General features: G+C 39.1%; 2 protein-coding genes across 7 annotated transcripts in view; both read left to right on the forward strand.

Annotated features, from left to right (window-relative positions):
- Positions 1–273: 273 nt before the first annotated feature.
- Positions 274–10,483, forward strand: LOC136678341 (deoxycytidine kinase 2-like). Of its 3 annotated transcripts, none has more exons than XM_066656365.1 (8): positions 274–338; positions 1,751–1,906; positions 2,655–2,764; positions 3,637–3,833; positions 5,002–5,149; positions 6,513–6,628; positions 8,703–8,802; positions 8,927–10,483. In XM_066656365.1, the coding sequence occupies exons 2-8, from the start codon at positions 1,780–1,782 to the stop codon at positions 8,951–8,953; spliced, it is 825 nt and encodes a 274-aa protein (XP_066512462.1). In that variant the 5' UTR covers positions 274–338; positions 1,751–1,779; the 3' UTR covers positions 8,954–10,483. The 3 variants fall into 3 exon arrangements, 2 of the variants coding, with proteins under 2 accessions (XP_066512462.1, XP_066512461.1); XR_010796475.1 differs by lacking the exon at positions 274–338 and adding an exon at positions 351–570 and having other exon boundaries at positions 6,487–6,628; XM_066656364.1 differs by lacking the exon at positions 274–338 and adding an exon at positions 351–570.
- Positions 10,484–13,813: 3,330 nt separating this feature from the next.
- Positions 13,814–19,305, forward strand: part of LOC136678287 (transcription factor COE2-like) — a 38,046-nt gene continuing 32,554 nt past the window's right edge. For 3 of the 4 annotated variants that reach the window (XM_066656281.1, XM_066656282.1, XM_066656284.1), the window contains exons 1-3: positions 13,814–13,944; positions 15,854–16,010; positions 18,362–18,425. In XM_066656281.1, coding sequence (XP_066512378.1) covers positions 13,814–13,944; positions 15,854–16,010; positions 18,362–18,425 — 352 coding nt within the window. The remainder of the gene's footprint in view (positions 13,945–15,853; positions 16,011–18,361; positions 18,426–19,305) is intronic. The other variant, XM_066656283.1, reaches the window with a different exon arrangement.

The raw sequence follows: 19,305 nt of genomic DNA on the forward strand, positions 1-19,305 counted from the left end.
CTTTAATACTAAGATGGCTGATTATTTTACCTTTTCATGGCATTAAAAGACTTGGCATGGTCAGATGGAATTATTCATCAGGGTGTTCAAGACTACAGTAGAGTATTTTTTTTAACCATTATAATTTTTTTTACTAAATTTGATACTGTAAGTTCCTACAGACAAAAAAAAGGTTATACCCAGTTCTGTACTTGGAAACCTATTCGTTCTATAAGACCACAGTGGATGTACTGATTACTTGATTTCCATTTTCAAAGGCCATGCTTTCGCACTACCGTAAACCGGATGTAGACGCGCATACAGAAAATATTTGTGAAGGTGGTACTCGCCACGCAAAGGTTTGTGGGTAATTGAGACTAAGAATGAGTCCCGGGGCGTCTTTAGCCGAAACAACTACGCATTTAATGCTCGTCTGTGCGTGTTTTAAGTGACACAGACGAGAAACATTTTTGAATGTCGCAACGCAACCCCGTAAATGCCTGGCGCTGTTCCATTCTCATTGGCGGAAACGGTGGATCAAAAACTGCGAGAGACTGACTCCGGACACTGTTATTTCATGTCACACTTCATGTAAGCACGTACTGGCTTTGCTTTCACTCCAACGCCGTATACACTCGTTTGTACAGTTGTTAGTTGATGTGAGCGCAGCCTTATTTACTCTGTAACAATTCGTAAAAATCCACTAACGTTGAATTCGCTTTGAAGGAACCGGTGTAAGAAATGAAGGCAGGCAGAGAGAACAAGTACATCTCGTTTTAATTTCGGATCATCTTTAGATAAATTACGTGTACAGCAATCTTCCCTTGTGTGGTATTTGGGATTATTTTAAAACATTTTTTGTAGAAGATTCTGTTATTTAAATCAGGCGGGTTCGCGGTGCCGACTCTGATTCAGCATCTAAGCCGTGGGAATTTAGAGAGTCGATTCCATACGTCAATGTCTAGCTGTTTTCAAACATCAACACGTAAAAACAACTTGTATGAAATAAAATGTTATACTGATTGGCACTTGCAGATCTCTCTGTCCGCCTCATCAGCTGCACTTAACATAGATTCAATTAACCCTTGCAGTGAAAGCTATATAAAGTGCAGTTTTCCGTATCGTACGTTATTGTTTTCGTTAGCTATATCCCAAACTGTACAGAAATACAGATTTGTGGAATAGTCACCTGCTGGCGCTTTTGTGTTTGAATCACAATTTTCCACAAATATATATTTCACGTTGTTTCCTCTGTGCCCAAAGTCAAATTCTGGGGGATATAACACAAAGCAGAATTGATCAGTTTAGCCAAATAACGTAAGCCCAAAGTCAAGCATGTCTGACTGGACAATCCTCAACTTTGTGCTAAATATTTTTTGGGAACTTGAAAAACCTGTTCCCCTGACTTCTTTGGAGTCGACTCTCATTGCCTGGAATCGACTCTCAGCCTCGGCGGTTCTTCACATGTGACATCAAAAGCAGAGAGCCATGCGGTGTTTGTTTTGCAATATTTAAGACTTTGTGTTAAAGTGGTAGCTCGTTCACACGATCAGTCTGATCTACTTCGTCGCGTCTGTTCTTTTAATGATTTATAACATACACTGAAACAAATACTGTATTGGCTGTGGCAGTTATTAATTTATTAGTTTTTATATTATTTTATTTTATTATTTTATTAGTTATTATAACTTATTAATGGATGCCGCCTGCGTTTGAATGATCCTGGGTGTTTAACCTGACAGCATGTTTCTATCTGTTCTTGTGGAATAAGGGAAGGAATCTGAACAGCGGAGGATAGTCATGCGTTCTGTAAAGAACACGCTGCATCTGAGCAGGCGTTTCCTTTCCCACTCATCCCAGAGTCATGTAATTCACCCAGTAGATGGGATTAGTCACGTCAAGAGGGTCTCTATCGAAGGTAACATAGGTGGGTACATATGAGTTTCAGTGAGGTTTATTACATTTACTGGCCAAAAAGTCACACTCTTAATATTGTACGTGCATTGTGCTTTTTATTAGCTCCTCTTTCCCTGCAGATGAACCCTTAGCCCATTTGACCCTATTCTTAAATAGTCAGGACCCCCACAGTACCATCAGGGAGCAAGTGTTTGGGTGGTCGAGCATTTCCAGTGTTGTTGAGAAACTGAGGTGTTGGTGGTGTGTGGGAGTGTTGCGCTGGTATAAGTGGATCAGACACAGCAGTGCTGCTTGAATTCTGAAACGTGGTGCCCACTCATCGTCCACTGTAGACACACCTAGATGGTCCACCTTGTGGAAAAAAAAAGTCAGAGGTAGTAGCTCATCTCTTGTTGCACAGTTATCATCCTCTGTGCCTTTTATCAGAGGTCCCAGTACACAGGTCGGCTAGATAATTATAGATAAATGTGGACTATTCTCAGTCAAGCAATGACATTGAGGGATTTAAAAGTCCAACTCACCACCACGGCATCAGCGTCACTGCAGCACTGAGAATGACCCCCCACCCAAATAATAACCTGTGGGGGTCCTAACTACTGAAGGGCAAGGTGAAAGTGAGCTAACACATTATGCCGAACAATACATGGGCTATAGTCTGTAACTGCGAAGTACTCTTTTAAGTAGATCTGATAAAATGGATAGTGAGAGTGAATAGTAGTAGAATATTTATTTATTTGTTATCTTTTGTCAAACTCCAGCGGTTGGAAAGTCGACTTTTGCCAGGCTGTTGCAGAATGCAGGACAAAACTGGGACGTTACACCTGAACCTGTCAGCAAGTGGCAAAACATTGAAGAGGCAACATCACAAGTAAGGACAATAACTATACACATCACAGACTGCAGTTTCTGAAAGCATAGTTTCAAGTATTATCTGCCTATGTACTCGATAGAGTTCATGTTCATAGTGAATTATAAGCTGAAATGTTGAGAGAGGTAACAATTGAAAAAGTGTTAAAGTACCATAAGTAACTGGCAGTCTCTTCAGAATTAGAAAGTGTCTAAAAACAGATATGGATCTCAGTTTATAGAAGGAAATATCACTATAATGGTAATTAAAAGTATATCTTTTTGCAAAACATTCAGCCTTACACCTCAGAGAACCAAATGCATATTTATTTATAACATGCTGCAGCCACTGCATTCACAAAGCAAGCAGCGTTATGGCTGATCACACACCCCTCACACACACCCGTCACACTCTTACCATCTGTGAAAAGGTCCACAAGCATTTGAGACCTTACATCGAGACTGTCCAACAGCTTCTTCCCCAAGTCATCAGACCGTCAACAACCAGTGACTGGACTCAACAAACACACACACATCCTGTTGAAGACTGGACTTTCTTCATTAATTACTCATTCACTATTAGTTACTAGATGGTCACAATACTGTGCTGTGTGTTAAGTTGTAGATAGAGGGTCCTCATACTCCCCCCATTGCAATGTATTGGTAAAATGTCTCATTTTCAAATCCTGATGTGTTGTAGTTTTTATTGTGAATAAGATATGGGTCGATGAGATTTGCAAATCATTGCATTCTGTTTTTATTTGCGTTTAATTACATTTTACACAGAGTCTCAAATATATTGGAATTGAGGTTTCTTCTAACTGAAATCCATTTTTATATGTACATTATCTCTTTATGTTCATTATGTTTTGTTTTTTGTTTTTTTTCCTGCAGCCAGTGCTGACTCCTCAACAAACCACCAGCAACCTGTTGCAGATGATGTATCAGGACCCCAAGCGCTGGTCTTATACCTTCCAGACGTTCTCTTGCATGAGCCGCATGCGCACCCAGCTACAGATGCCTCCTGCAAGATTAATGCAATCCAAAGAGACCGCTGTACAGGTGTATGAACGCTCCATCTACAGTGACAGGTGATTACATATGGCGCAGGGAAGTGCTCTAGTCTGAGTTGGGGCTGCGTGGTATGAAAAAAATACAATTATTTACAGTTCAGTTAAATTTGTAATGTTTTTAGAACCTGTATTTTTTCAGTATCAGTTACCAGTATGAACCATAATTATGAGAAATTCTTTGAATAGTGACTTGTCTTGTCATGAAATTTTTGTCAATAATGAAACACCTGCAAATTAATTTATACAAGAACCCCCACACATTAAGAGCATATTCACAACTTGCATGATTCCTTTCTAGTAAATGCACCTCGATAGAATGTAACGTGTCCACATGAAATGCAAGGTGTATACAGATGAGTGGCATGTTTTCCCAAAAATTCAGTGGAATGTCTTGCATCACATGTGAAAGAAGACCAGTATTCTGCAGTTGTGAAATGACCCAAAATTCTCCCACACAAGTTGTGACCTTTCTCTTGTGTGCAAAATGTGCTCTAGACCATTGCAGAAATTACAGCAGCTGCCAACCAAAGTCTCCTGCTGCACTTGAACAGATGCTGTGTTACCTGTCAGAGACGGATTTTACCTGTATTTCACAGCATATAATACACGGGTTTTGTCTGTATTTGACAGCATATAATACACAGGTAATTGTCTGGAAGAAACCATGCTTGATATAGGTTCTTAATGAAGCATCTGTGACATGCTTTCGTCAAAATACCACAAGCATCAAACAACACAACACCATCCTTACTTGTTTAAACCACCCTGTTCAGAACAACCAGTTCAAGCCCTTCTTGGTTCTCATTTTCACCATTAACCAGTATTATTTCTTATTTCTCAGCGGTCAATTTTTGTTTTGCTTCGATTAACCTCATCTTTGCACTATTACATAAGCTGTGATTAGAGTGACTCAGATGAGGAGGCAAGATAGTTCTGAAATTCCTGCAGTCTACATAAGATCAAAATCATCCCATGTTTTCAGACTAGGGCAGATCAAAACACTGGCAGGGGTGTTATGTTTCACAGTTTGTGGGTTGATAAAACCTCCATATGCCCACATTAATGTACTATTGCACTCAAAGTGAATTTTATTTTTCATAATATGTCCCCTTTAAGAAAACTACGAGTTTACTGCCTTGAACATCCATATTGCATTTTGCATTATTTGTATTCTTTTGTCTTTTAGGTATATTTTTGCTCAGAATTTGTTTGAGCTAGGCAGTATAAATTCAACGGAGTGGGCTGTGTATCAGGACTGGCACTCTTTTCTTGTTGAGCAGTTTGGTCATAGGGTACAGCTGGATGGAATCATCTACCTCAGAGCACCTCCTCAAGTATGAGTTACAACTCTCACACCCACACACAAACCCACAGTTCCAGTAATACGCTTCTTCTCTAGCACAGGCTCACTGTCTCTGTTTTACAAGTTTTAGGGCCACATTGAAAAAAAAATTATATTCATAGAATAAAGTCATAATAATTCTGAGATTTAAGTCAGAAAAATATTAATATTAAATAAATGAATGTTAACGTAAAGCAAATGATTAAACACAAATAAATATCAGTAGACCTATAACAATGTAACTGTTCTATAATACAGTAATACAGAAAGAGCTTCAACACTTGCTTTGTGCTTCTCCGCACTGACAGAGGGGGAAGAATCAAAGCCAATTTTTTCTAGACTTTCATTATTCTATTTTTTTTGTCGCCCGGTCTTTATCTGGTATAAAATAAATGTGTCAGCAATTATCGGTTTGAAATATAGGCAAAATCAAAGCATCTGTCTGATGCCGATAATCTTTAAAAATGTAATTATCTGTCAATATTGATATAATTCCCATATCATCATGCATCATTTATTTTTTAGTAAAAATATTAAGATATAAAAATAATATCTTTATTGTATTAGGATATGTATTATGATTATGAGTGCAGTAGAATTGTTTTTGGGTAATCACACTACACTACACTATATGGAAATAAGTAGGACACACCTCTTAATTACCAGGTGTATAAAATCAAGCACCTAGTGGTTAAGTGTGTCTTTACATACGTTTGTGAAAACGTTTGTCTTTTTAAAGAGCTCACTGCATTCAGACATGGTACTGTAAGAGGATGCTACCATTGCATCAGTCGGTGTAATTTCTTCCCTCGTAGATATTCCATGATCAGCCGTGAGTGGTGTTATTGAAAGGTGGAAGTGTTTAAGAACCACAGCATTTGAGCTACAGGTAGTAGACCATGTACTGTCCATTTGGCTGTTTGATGGACAAATCTGGGTTTGGTCAAAGCTAAATCTGACTGCATTGTGCCAACTGAAATCTGGTGAAGGAGGGATAATACTATGGATCTGTTTATCAAGGGTTGGCCTAGGCCTCCTTGTTCCAGTGAAGGGAAATATTAATGCATGATTATACCCAGACATTTTGAACTAAGATAAATTTCCACTGCCTGACCTCAACCCCATGTAACACCCTTGAGTAGAGATCCAAGCACAGATTGGTGAAAGCTTTCAGAGATGCAAAATGGGGACCAATTCCATTTGAATGATTTTGGATATAGAATGGGTTATCACAAAAGCTTCTGTATGTAAATGTGTATGTGTCCCAATACTTATGTCCAGTGTGATTAATTGGTTTTTTTTTCTTTTCCCTGTGAATGCCTGTATCAGATCTGTTCTTTGATTTCGTCCCATAGACCTGCATGGAGAGGTTGGGCCGCCGAGGCAGGGAGGAAGAACAAGGTCTACCATTGGACTACCTTGAAACACTGCACACACAACATGAAAACTGGCTCTCTACCAAAATTACAAAGTGAGTTTGCCAGTCTTTTAACTGCTAAAGTTCCTGGTTACAATGGTTTGATCAAAAGAATTGCTTACAAAACTCTATAAATGCATAATGTAGAATCACCTGATAGAGAAGACTCTACATATGGTATTTCTGTGTAGACATGGAAAAACAACTTTTTAACTGTCAAGGAGTTTTGCTTATTGTGCTTTTAAGCAAATATTATAATGATAATTATTACACAATTATCTCTTTATATTAATGTTTGTCCATTAGCTAAGATTTGGCTCCTTCATTTTTACACTTTAGCTCCCATCCAGATGTATCTTAGAAGAATTGGAAGCTTAAAGATTCCAGGGTAGCTTTGTGAAAACTGCATGCCAAAATAACAATTCATGTTTTTTAAAATTGTACCAAGTTACATCACATCGTTAGAAACAGAAGCAGCAATCTTGAATTCAGAAAATCCTTCATAATTTTGTAGTTTTTGTGTTTCTCCTCAACATAGAACACTTTATGGATTTCAGAATGAAACGTTATGTTGAGAGTTCCCAGGGCCTTTGTATGAAAAACAGCCCTAAAACAACACAGTTCCTCCACCATATTCAACAATGGAGATTTGTTATTTTTGTGTATAATTCACCTTAGATGAATGTGGACAGGTGGTCAGGGTACTTTTGACTCATTTAAATTTTTCTTCTCCATGTATAAACTTTATGTATAATTCTGAATATATTAATGAAAACACTCTTCATGCGGCACGGTGGTGCAGCAGGTAGTGTCGCAGTCACACAGCTCCAGGGGCCTGGAGGTTGTGGGTTCGATTCCCGCTCCGGGTGACTGTTGGTGTGTTCTCCCTGTGTCCGCGTGGGTTTCCTCCGGGTGACTGTCTGTGAGGAGTGTGGTGTGTTCTCTCTGTGTCTGCGTGGGTTTCCTCCGGGTGACTGTCTGTGAGGAGTTGGTGTGTTCTCCCCGTGTCTGCGTGGGTTTCCTCCGGGTGACTGTCTGTGAGGAGTTGGTGTGTTCTCCCTGTGTCCGCGTGGGTTTCCTCCGGGTGACTGTCTGTGAGGAGTGTGGTGTGTTCTCTCTGTGTCTGCGTGGGTTTCCTCCGGGTGACTGTCTGTGAGGAGTGTGGTGTGTTCTCCCTGTGTCTGCGTGGGTTTCCTCCGGGTGACTGTCTGTGAGGAGTTGGTGTGTTCTCCCTGTGTCCGCGTGGGTTTCCTCCGGGTGACTGTCTGTGAGGAGTGTGGTGTGTTCTCTCTGTGTCTGCGTGGGTTTCCTCCGGGTGACTGTCTGTGAGGAGTGTGGTGTGTTCTCCCTGTGTCTGCGTGGGTTTCCTCTGGGTGACTGTCTGTGAGGAGTTGGTGTGTTCTCCCCGTGTCCGCGTGGGTTTCCTCCAGGTGCTCCGGTTTCCTCCCACAGTCCAAAAACACACGTTGGTAGGTGGATTGGCGACTCGAAAGTGTCCGTAGGTGTGAGTGAATGTGTGTGTGTCTGTGTTGCCCTGTGAAGGACTGGCGCCCCCTCCAGGGTGTATTCCCGCCTTGCGCTCGATGATTCCAGGTGGGCTCTGGACCCCCGCGACCCTAAATTGGATAAGCGGTTACAGAAAATGGATGGATGGAAAACACTCTTCATTTGAATTGCATTCATTAGAATTTCTAAAGTAGTCAGTAATTGTGCTGACTGTGACTTTTCTTGGTAAAGAAAGGTTAGAGGTTATAAGTATAATTGTATTTCTCCCCTTTCGGGTTGGGGGTTCTTAGAGTAATTTCACTTCTTTTGAAGGTACGATATTTCTTAAATTCTCCGTGAGATGGACTCTAAATATCAGTAATTAATACAGCTGGTTTGTGCTTCCATTGCTCATTACCCATTTTGGCTTCATAGCTCAAATACATAATTTAAGAAGGACATTTGTATAAAATATGTTGACCCATTAACTACATTACAAGTCTGAGATATTACTGATTGCAGGATTGTGTAATCTGATGTGTAACATTTCAGCCACTTACAGTATTCACATCATTAAGACTGTGTACTAAGTGTGTTGTGTGAAGAGCTAGAAAAATTATAAGAGTTTTTGTTTCCACTGCAGGGTTCATTTTCATCACTTGACGCATGTACCTGTATTGGTATTGGACGCTGGTCTTGAGTTTGAAAAAGATCATGAGGTTCAGGCCAGACTCATTAAAGAGGTACACCATGTCTGAACACGTAGCGTGACATGTAGCAGTGACTTAGCATTGTTTTATTATTAACTTCAAATTGAAAGTATAGAAAAGTCTTTATATACTGTTTTTTATTTTCCTTGTCCCACAGGTTAAAGATTTTTTCCAAGGTTTGTAAATCCTAAAGCACTGCTGTCAGACGTTTAAGATCATCTGTGTGCTGGATAAAAGGGGTATGCTGAATGGTTCTTTATCAAGAATAATAAATATCATCACCTGGACCAACAAACTACCCATCAGTTCAGACGACCTGTTTCATTACATTCAGACATTTATATTTGTATGTTTTATTACCGTACTGTTGTTGGAGCAAACTAAAATATCGGACCATCGCTACTCTGATTTTGTGCGGTGTAAACAAATGCACATTCCTCAATTTCATAAAACTTGACTCCATCATAAATAGTAACAGTAGCTATGGTACAATTTAATTAGATTTTTAGTTGAAGTCTGTGCTAAATTTGACAGTGTTTTGGGGATTATTTTTTTAAACTGTTAATGTTAATTTAATTTTACACCTAGTGTAATTCCGTTTTACAGCACCATGCTAAAACCAATGGGATGGGGGGATTGACGGTAGTGGTTTCCTACCCTCCTCCAAAAGTTACATAGTGCAGTTTCTGTAATACTGAGTCAAGTGTAGCAATGACAGAGGCTCTATTCTCCTTACTGCAGATCAGTGAAGCATCACAATGATGTAGAAACTTTAGTTTTAAAGTCAAAATATTACGGTTACAGCTGTTACTAAGACATTCTCCACTGAAACTAATCTTGTTTAAGGCTATGTTTTAGTTCAGAAAGCAGTTCCACCTGTGCTACATTCTATTGCTGTGCTTTTGTACTCCAGTCAGCCATAATGTTAAAATGACCTTGTTTTTACACACATTGTTAATTTATTGAGCTGCACTTTTCCTACATTGTACATTGTTAGTCTGCATTCACCCTGTTCTTCAACAGTCTGTTCATGTGTGTTGTTCTGGTCTTGGTGGTTCAGTCAAAGCAGTGCTGCTGGAAATTTTGAACATCTCATTGTCACTGCTGGACTGAGAATAATCTACCAACCCAAAATATCCTTTCTTTGTTTTTACATACACATTACATTCATTCTGATTTCAATTCATCAACACACTGAACACTAAATTGCTGCAAAAGAGACGTTTGAAGCCTAGGAATATTGAAAACTTGAATATGTGCAGTCAGGCTTGGGTCTGTAAAGAGCAACGTACAACTAGCAAATATCTGCCTATGATTGTAGTAAAAAGTAGTAGTCTTTATGGAATTGCATCATGACATGAGTTTGTAAATTATTTTGCGCGTTTACAGTTCTTTTCCAGCAGATGGCGCAGCACTCAAATGAACGTATATCAAGAATCCGTATTGCTATGCAATCCGTCCTGAGAGAACGCCTACATCTGTATCAGGGCAATGGTAAGCCAAACTCCAGCGAGTGTCGAACCCAGAACCTCGAGACCCTGGAATTGTGTGGCAGTGAAATTACCTGCTGTACATGCTCGCACAGCAACAGCACATCCCACAACATCTCTCATGACAGCTACATATTTAATTTAGTGGTGATTGATTACACCGTCTCCTTTGATCTATTTAACATGGGAAGTTCCTTGTTTTGAAAAAGTACTGCAACTGTGATCAGGTGATACACAAATGTAATAAACAAAACTAAAGAAATCCCTATAAGTCGGTCAGTCTACTTTCTTTCATTCATACATAATGCATCAGAACAAATATCCATGTGTGTTCTATACATCCTCAAAGCTTTGGCCTATGTTCCTCAAAAAAAAACAAAAAAACACTTTACATGACTTTAATTGGGTGGTTTACTCCCGTTTTCAGATAAGCCCCGCCTCCTTCGCGATGAATGGCTTGTAGTTCAAGCTTAAAAGAACTACTAGCCAATCGAACTGATGCAGGCGGGGCTTGCCGGAATACAGGCGGGAAAGCGTACGCCTTCTCCCAGGCACAAGCCGGCAGCGTTTGCTCTTAATTCCCCAAGGGGTTAAGAGAATGGGAAAGGAGTGTGCGGTGGCACACGATGGTTCTTTGTTCATGTGCTCAAACAGAGCATGGCCTTTCGCACTATATCCTGGAGAAGGATCATAACGGGTTTTCCAGTGGAGAGATGGAGCGAGACGTCCAAAAACGCTGATTATTGAGCGAGTCTAGCCTGACTTTAAGTAGTGCATTAAAAAAATATTTCGGGTTATATATACATTTTATCAACTATCCAAGTGACTTTCAAATATTTTTTGCGACCGCAAAACGGTTCAAAAGACGCGTCTTAAAAAAAAAACAAAATAAGGAAAAGAAACGTATTTTTTTGTTCTGAAAACTTTAGAAAATTTTCAGATGGAGTTGCGTTACCAGAACGTACATTTTTAACGTTTTTTTGTTGTTGTTGTTATCGTGTATAACCTGTGACATTTTGAAAAGATGCATTTTTTATTATAGGAACACAATTTGAAACAAATGTATATACATCGTTATTTGAACGTTAATTTAAATCGTTTTCTTTGAAACGTAATGTCACTTTGGAAGCGTACCATTTCATGTATACGACCGCGAAAGTTATGACAAAATACAAATTAAAAACTTTGACTCTGGCCTACGTTTCAACATCAAACTGTTGTCAAAAAAATGACGTCATTTTTGTGTTTTCAAACTAAACATAAAATTCCTGCGATGTAACCAGAATCCAGAAAAGATGCGAACACGAATATATTCGGAACATTGTGTGTTTTGAAGCGAGTCGTGCGCGTAAATGATATAAACACTCGGGTCTGTGAATTTGACGGAGAAATGCGTTTAAGAGCGAATGTCTCAACGAGTTCAGAATTGCAGACTGAGGCAGTGCAACGTAAAACAAAACTTCTGCTCTGCCTTGTGAATTAAAATAAAGTAGAATCGTGGAAACTAGTTCCACATATAAACTGTTACATTTGATGCTGTACCACAAACAGAGAAAAAGAGATGCCTGAGAAAATTCATGTGTGTGTGTGTGTGTGTGTGTGTGTGTGTGTGTGAGAGAGAGAGAGAGAGAGAGAGAAACAAAATTATATCTCTTTTCCAGGGGCCATAACCGTTTTGCACCCTCACAATGTGAGTAATTATTGAACTTATGTATAAAGTAGGGCCAGTCTCCGCAAAATAAACGGAAGTCAAAGTAACAACGCACGGAAACACATTCATATGTGTGTGTGTGTGTGTGTGTGTGTGTCTGTGTATGGATTCCGCGACAGTCTGCATAATTGGTCGAACAGCTGAGTCCGTGGCGCGCTGGCAGATGGCTGGTAGAAGCCGGGTGGAGGTGTGTGTGTGTGTGTGTGTGTAGGGAGGGGGGGGGCACACTCATTGTTTAGAAGTTTGAGCCTTACACACAGACAATGACCCCAGCCAGGAGCGATGGAAGATGGAAAGGCCTCCCCTTTTCAGAACGCAAGGAGAAAAAAAGCGGAAATGCAAAAAAGTTTGGAGAAATCTTATTGTTTCGTCGGCCTGCTGCGCGTGCGCTCGCAGCTGTCAGTCTGTCACACTGCAGCCTCCAGCTTCGAAACCATCCTAGATCATCTGGTCACTCTCGTTACAAAACACTGAAGAAGTGTCAAAAGGCAACTCTTAGGAAATTGGTGCGCCATTTAAAACACGTCCTTATTCTCTCTTACAGAACTGCAAACGTATCTTCTAGATATTCATTGATATCAACAAAGCTACAGCAAAAAACGCAATAGATTGGCCACTGGTACACCGACATTTGTTGATCATATTTGACTGCACACAATTCTGAATTACAATAAACTCAATAGAAGGTCCATGTAAATCTGAATATTAAGGGGATTTGCCTTTTTTAATGTTCCCCTCTGATGATGGATGATGATTTCCCCTCAGCCGAAGCTCAAAAATCCCACCCCCCCCCCCCCCCCCCAGACGTTGATGAGATTGGTTTCTTAGGTTTATGACATCAGAAACATTGGTTGCCTGAATTCGCCCATTTGAGACTCTTTGGTTTCAAAACGGAAATGCTCAGGGTGCATCTTCTAGCATCTTAAAACACCACATGTGCACGTTAAAAGATAAATATATAAATAACGGGGAACTTGAACATAAATCAAAAACAGGTGTAATCTGATATACATTAATTAAAAGAATGTGTTATGAATGAATTATTACCGTATGTTCTCGCGCATGGGCTGATGTCAGAGGTGGGTTATAACTGTTATAATTGTGAACCCCCCCCCCCCCCCCCCCGCATCCAAATATGGAATAACTTCTGCTCCTCCCCCTTTATAAGTCTTGCTCTTCCCATTGTTTAAATCACACGTGCGTTGTTTTTAGCCACCCGTTTTCCGCCAAGGTCCCACCCCCTAACTCAGTTCGGACTCGCCGTTTCAGCTTGTGAACTGGGATTGCAAGCCTAGGAGGTGGAACCTGGGCGGGATTCGTCGGAATACGGGTGTGGAAAACCCTTACATGGTCCCAAACGCTTTGTGAATCCCTGCATCCTCACCTTTCAGTGTGGGGCTATGCGACCAGCGCTGTAAACACTAACACGGTGGACTGCTTGTAGATGGATGTAGTGGGTCAGCTGTGCTATTTATTACAGGAGCTCAGAGTGTGTTGTGACATTTTTGATTGCTTGTTTTTTTTTTTTAAAGGAAAGTTCCCACGTCCCAGAGGAACAAGTGACGTTTCTATTTGTTGATGTTCAAACTGGATGAAACACACGTTTTTGCTTTTTTTTTCGTTAAAACAATGCGTACGTTCTCAGTCCGGATGAATCTGTTTTCTGACCTGCCGTAGGTGCACTTCGGCGAACATTTTCTCGGTTCATATTTATTAAGACACTTTAAATAACAGCATCTCCGGTGGTGTGTATGAGCAGCATCTCTGGACTGTGAGCGTTTGTTCCTCGTGCACCAGTCTTGCGGCAGGTGAACGTAGTTCGGTGTTTACGGCGTGTTGTTAAATGTTCGGAGTCCAGGAACATCCGGCTGGAGAAGTTTCCGGAGTGAAAGAGCAAAGTTTTGAAGAAATGGATTCGGTCCGGTCATGGGTGCGGAATGTCGGTGTCGTGGATGCGAATGTAGCGGCACAAAGGTAAAACAACTTTCAAAGTCTTTCATACGTCATTGAAAAATACATTACAACGTGCGTGGTCTTAGAAAACAAAACTTGCAAAATGTCTGGTTTTCTTACAGGTTTTCTTTACTATTTAATTGGAAATAAGTTTATATGGTATACATCCTCAAGAGAAAACGAAATTAGTTTATTACAAGATATAACTTTGACGCACCATAACGTATCTAATATGCGTGGGTTTGAGTTTCAGAGCTGGACCAGGTATGAGTCACATAATCGTCAATTAATGACACGAGAAATGATTGCGTTTGTGAATCTCGCGTTCCCAACCGTGTAGCACATGACCACCTACATGTTTTGTATTTTGTATTTGACGGCTACCAAAGGAAGGATGTGTCTGAAGTTCTAAAATGCGCGTTGTCCACTTTATCTCGACAAAGTAGCCATCAACAGGTCAGCGTCACTTAGCGTGACCCTAAGAAATGCCAGGACTGTCCTGAGTGCCCTGAGACGAGCTCCATTCCACTGTAATTCAGCCCAAACTGCCCCACCGCCTTTCAAAACTGGAATAACGTTTTCTTAGCAGTTTTACTCTCGTCACATGACGAGTACCTGACGGATTGTAAAGGTATCGTGAAACATCACAGTATTAACTGCAAATAGCATAACTTGGTTATAAATGCGTCATTGGACTTTATTGTACATAATACTACTACTACTACTACTACTACTACTACTAATAATAATAATAATATCACTAACAATAATTTAAAAAATAATAATTACACCACAAATAAAAAAAAAAAAACAATAACAAAAAACGTATTTAAATTGTCTAACAGTTAAATTATCATTTGTGAATTTTCCTATTGAAACAGAAAAATGTGTTCGTTTAACCGAAATACACACACTGGACTAATGTAAATAACATTCAACTTAATTACTTCGACTGTTTTTATTTAAATAATTCCCAGTAAATCGCTTTTTTTCCTTTTTCTTTATTTTTATTTATTTATTTATTTTTTAATTATATTTTTTTAAAGTCAACGCAGTGTTATATTTGTTCTGAACTGAGGCCGTTGGAAACAGCAAAACGTCCCGTTAACGTGTCATTTACACAGTTCTTAAAATCACAATGTGATCTCAGGGCGTAATCAAGAACGCGAGAACATCGTCATTATCATTTGTGTCATGTGCAATACCTCGCAAAAGTAGCTTCGTAAGTTATTCCAAATTTAAAACGGTTCGTTTAGCCGTCACCGTAAGCCGTAACCTATCATCGTAGATTAATGAAAAGACTAATTACAGACTATTAAATTACTATTATTCTTATTCTTATGATTCAGACTTACATCCGGTGAACCGTTTAACAGTTCGACACGAATGTGCAAAGCACAAAATATTTCTAGTACATTAAATGTTTTCTTTCCCTTCTAAAGTGTGCCTTAGTGAAAAGTATATTGTGGAAAATTGCAAGAAAACAGCAATATTGCTCTATATTTTATGTTTACACATTCTCAGTGTTATAAATTACAAATAACATCTGCTTCATAAATATGGAATACTAAATGAACTAAAGTTATGAGTTTTGAATTATTTTGAGGAACATTTCTTTTTTTCTCATATTGAAAATTGCAGTGTCATTATGTGCCTCTTTAAAAGTGTAGGGAAGTGAGGTAACAAAATAAGTATGAAAATGTTCATGGGAATTACATTTCCTATGATTTAATTTAATCTAGAAACACCTGATGTCTGAGTTAGATGACCCTCTTCTCTTGCCTTATTTAATCGCTGCAGTAAGGTTTCAAAACAAGCTTGTGATTGTTGAAATTAATGAAAGTGAATTTTTGCATTTCACACATTTTTTTTTTTCACATTTTGGTCTGAGTTCAGAGCTTTTAAATCCATGAAATCCTTGTATCCACAGTGGAGTCGCCCTGTCCCGTGCCCACTTTGAGAAACAACCCCCTTCCAACCTGCGCAAGTCCAACTTTTTCCATTTTGTTCTGGCCCTCTACGACCGGCATGGACAACCAGTGGAAATTGAAAGGACAGCTTTCGTTGATTTTGTGGAGCATGATAAGGTATGTTTATTTGTGATGATACATTGAATGGCGTTGTCTCTACCTTTTAGGATCTTAATGAAAGATGGTGCAGTTTTTACTGTCTTTAAAAGCACAAATCAAAACAAACAAAGTCTCTGTTTTAGACCATCACTTCATAAACTGACAGCTGATTAGTAATAAATGTGTGACTTGTAACGAAAAAGGATTTTTCCAAGGAGAATTCTAATTATTCTGTAAGCACATCTGCATATTCTTACATAGTTTAGATGTAAACACACTCACCCTGTTCTCTGTGAAATGTAATGCACCCTTCTAGAGACATATTTGAAGCAATGCAATGCCTCTATTTCTTTCTTTTTAATTTTCATTTTAATTTTTCATTTTAAAAAAATTTAATTTTTGGGGGGGAGGGGGGTAGTGAGCACAATTTTATACAATGAACACCCCCTTGTTCTTATTACTACAGTATAAAGAATGATTAATTTTCTCATCCATGCACCAGAAAAACTATATCTCAGGGCTTGAAAGGTGTAGAAACTTTGATTTATTAATGAAATTCCCTTTTTAAAAAGGTCAACAATGTTAAGGCTAAGAATTATTAAAAACAAGTTGTGCATATGTGTGTGTGTGTATGTGTGTGTGTGTGTGTGTGTGTGTGTATGTGTGTGTGTGTGTGTGTGTGTGGGTGGGTGAGAGAGAGAGAGAGAGAGAGAGAGAGAGAGAGTGTGTGGGTTTTACCAAAGTTGGAAGTTGGTGAGTTATGGTCTGGCCTTGTGGTTAAACTTCATTCAAGAAAGTGCTAGAAAGTGCTTGTGGTTAAAAATGGAAAGCAACGTAACCTCAAAGTACAGACAGAGGAGATCAGCATGTCAACACTGTAATCTAGAGAAGAATGGTTAACTCATACACTGAAACTGGATTGGGATTATGTCATTTGTTCAGTGCCTTGGCTTTCATTTCAAGTTAGTGGTTAGGCAATAGCTTTTAATAAACTATGTGAGTACGATCACAGTTTATAGGGATATTGATGTATGACACAGCCCTTGTTTTGAGGTAACTATTTTTTTTTTCTCAGGAACAATGCATAGGTTGAGAATTTGTATATTGTAATATTTCATGATGCTGATTATTTGGAGATGTTATTTGTGTAAATGTGCATAGCAAGATGGCTTTGTATTTTTGGCATTTTCCGGTGAAGAACAGAGCAGTAGTAAGATAGAGGCTTCTGTCTTTGAGTCTCCCTTTTCCTCTTCTCTCTCTCTCTCTCTCTCTCTCTCTCTCTCTCTCTCTCTCTCTCTCTCTGTTCATCCATCCTTGGGGTATTGGGCCTCGGTGCATTCTCTGGAGGCCAGTTAACAAGAGAGGAGTTGGAAAAGCAGGAGAAACTGAAAAGGGGGTTGGTTTATAGGCCCCAAGCAAGAATGGAGTTTCTTTTTCAAGGGCAACCATGGCTTATTTCTTTTAAGTTTTTGGTAGATCTCTCTCTCTCTTTCAAACACACACACACACACACACACACACACACACACACACACACACACAGAGAGAGAGAGAGAGAGAGAGAGAGAGAGAGTTAGTTTAGTTTTAAACTGAACTTTATTAATGCCATCATTTCACATTCCACCAGTTAATGCTGGCCCACATGAAAATACTGATATATTCAGACTGTCACTCAATCCATACAAAAGCTAGTATAAAACAGAGAGAGAGAGAGAGAGAGAGAGAGAGAGAGAGAGAGAGAGAGAGAGAGAGAGAGAGAGAGAGAGAGTATATCTCCTGAATACCACTGGCTTGGATTAAACATTCAATGCTGTATACTTCAGCCTATCTATCTATCTATCTATCTATCTATCTATCTATCTATCTATCTATCTATCTATCTATCTATCTATCTATCTATTACATGTACCAAAATCCAGCTAATGAGCATTGCAGATAATGTAAACGTAGCCGTTAATGTACAATATTTGATAGTGAGAGTTGTTTGTGTTTTTGATTCGGTGCGTTCTGTGCAAGTTATGATTTTAAATTAACCTTGGTAAATGCTACTTATTTTCATTGGTTTATAGTCTTAATTTACACTGTGCCCTGATGTAGTATTGTTCTTATTTGAAACACCCTCTTGCATCTGTACCAAAAATCTTGGCAGTGAACCTGAACTTTAAGTAACTTTAAGCAATCATTGTTTACCACCATAACCACTGTAATTCTCAGATTATTCATATACGTAGTCTCAAGTTTAACCTGTGCAGTATTAGATATGCTTTAAGCACATTTGCAGCTTTTTGGTGATTGGTGCTTTTGTTGCAGTGTGTTTGTTTCACCAGATCATATGTTGTTTTTGTGTCTGTTTGTCCTGTTCTTCCAAGGAGCAGACGGGGGAAAAAACCAACAATGGCACACACTACAAGCTCCAACTCCTTTACAGCAATGGTATTTGTGCTACTCTGTATTCTACGAATAGTTCAGAAAACCTTTATTAACCTTTATTGCATTTAAAAAAAAACTAGCTAAAACACTTAGGGCTGGTTTCCCAGACAGAAGTTAAGCCTAGTCCAGGACCACACAGAATTTGAATGGTTATTTGCCATTAAAAGGATAGTTCTGGACTAAGCTGAATCCCTGTCTAGGAAACCAACCCTGTGTGTACTATAGTCTTACAAGGGAGCAGCATGCACTATATATGAATCATCTACATATCGTCACTGTCCAATGAAAAACATGAATCTCCCAAAATAGCCATAATAAACTTTACAGGAGAAGGGGAAAAACATCCTTATTTTCAATGGAAGGCGATGTAAAAAAATGTTATTCCATGTAATGCATTTCTGGTTCATTCATCATGAAATTTTCACACGATGTGAAGGAAAGCTGATGTGTTGAAATGATGCATTAAACTAAATATCCACAAAAATGGAGATACATGTTTTTAGTTGTATTAGTATTTTTGAAATGTTTTTAAAAACAATGGTACTCCTTAATCAGTACATTAAGTAAAGTGAAGTGTAAACACTTACATATGTAGATCAGTCAAAACATTAAAAAGAACCTCCTGTTTAGGTGAAGTTTTTCTACAATTACTGCAGTCCATCTGTTGCTCTGCATACTTCTTTAGCCCCTTTTTCACCCTGTTCTTCAATGGTCAGGATCCCCACAGGATCAAGCACCTCAGAGCAGATATGATTCGGGTGGTGCGTCATTCTCAGGGCTGCAGTGCTGCTGGAGTATTATAACCCGGTGTCCATTCATGTCCAGACACACCTAACTTTTGGACCACCTTGCAGATATAAAGACAGAGACCGTGTCTGTTGCT

Source organism: Hoplias malabaricus, chromosome Y, assembly GCF_029633855.1.
Source record: "Hoplias malabaricus isolate fHopMal1 chromosome Y, fHopMal1.hap1, whole genome shotgun sequence".
Taxonomy (NCBI): domain Eukaryota; kingdom Metazoa; phylum Chordata; class Actinopteri; order Characiformes; family Erythrinidae; genus Hoplias; species Hoplias malabaricus.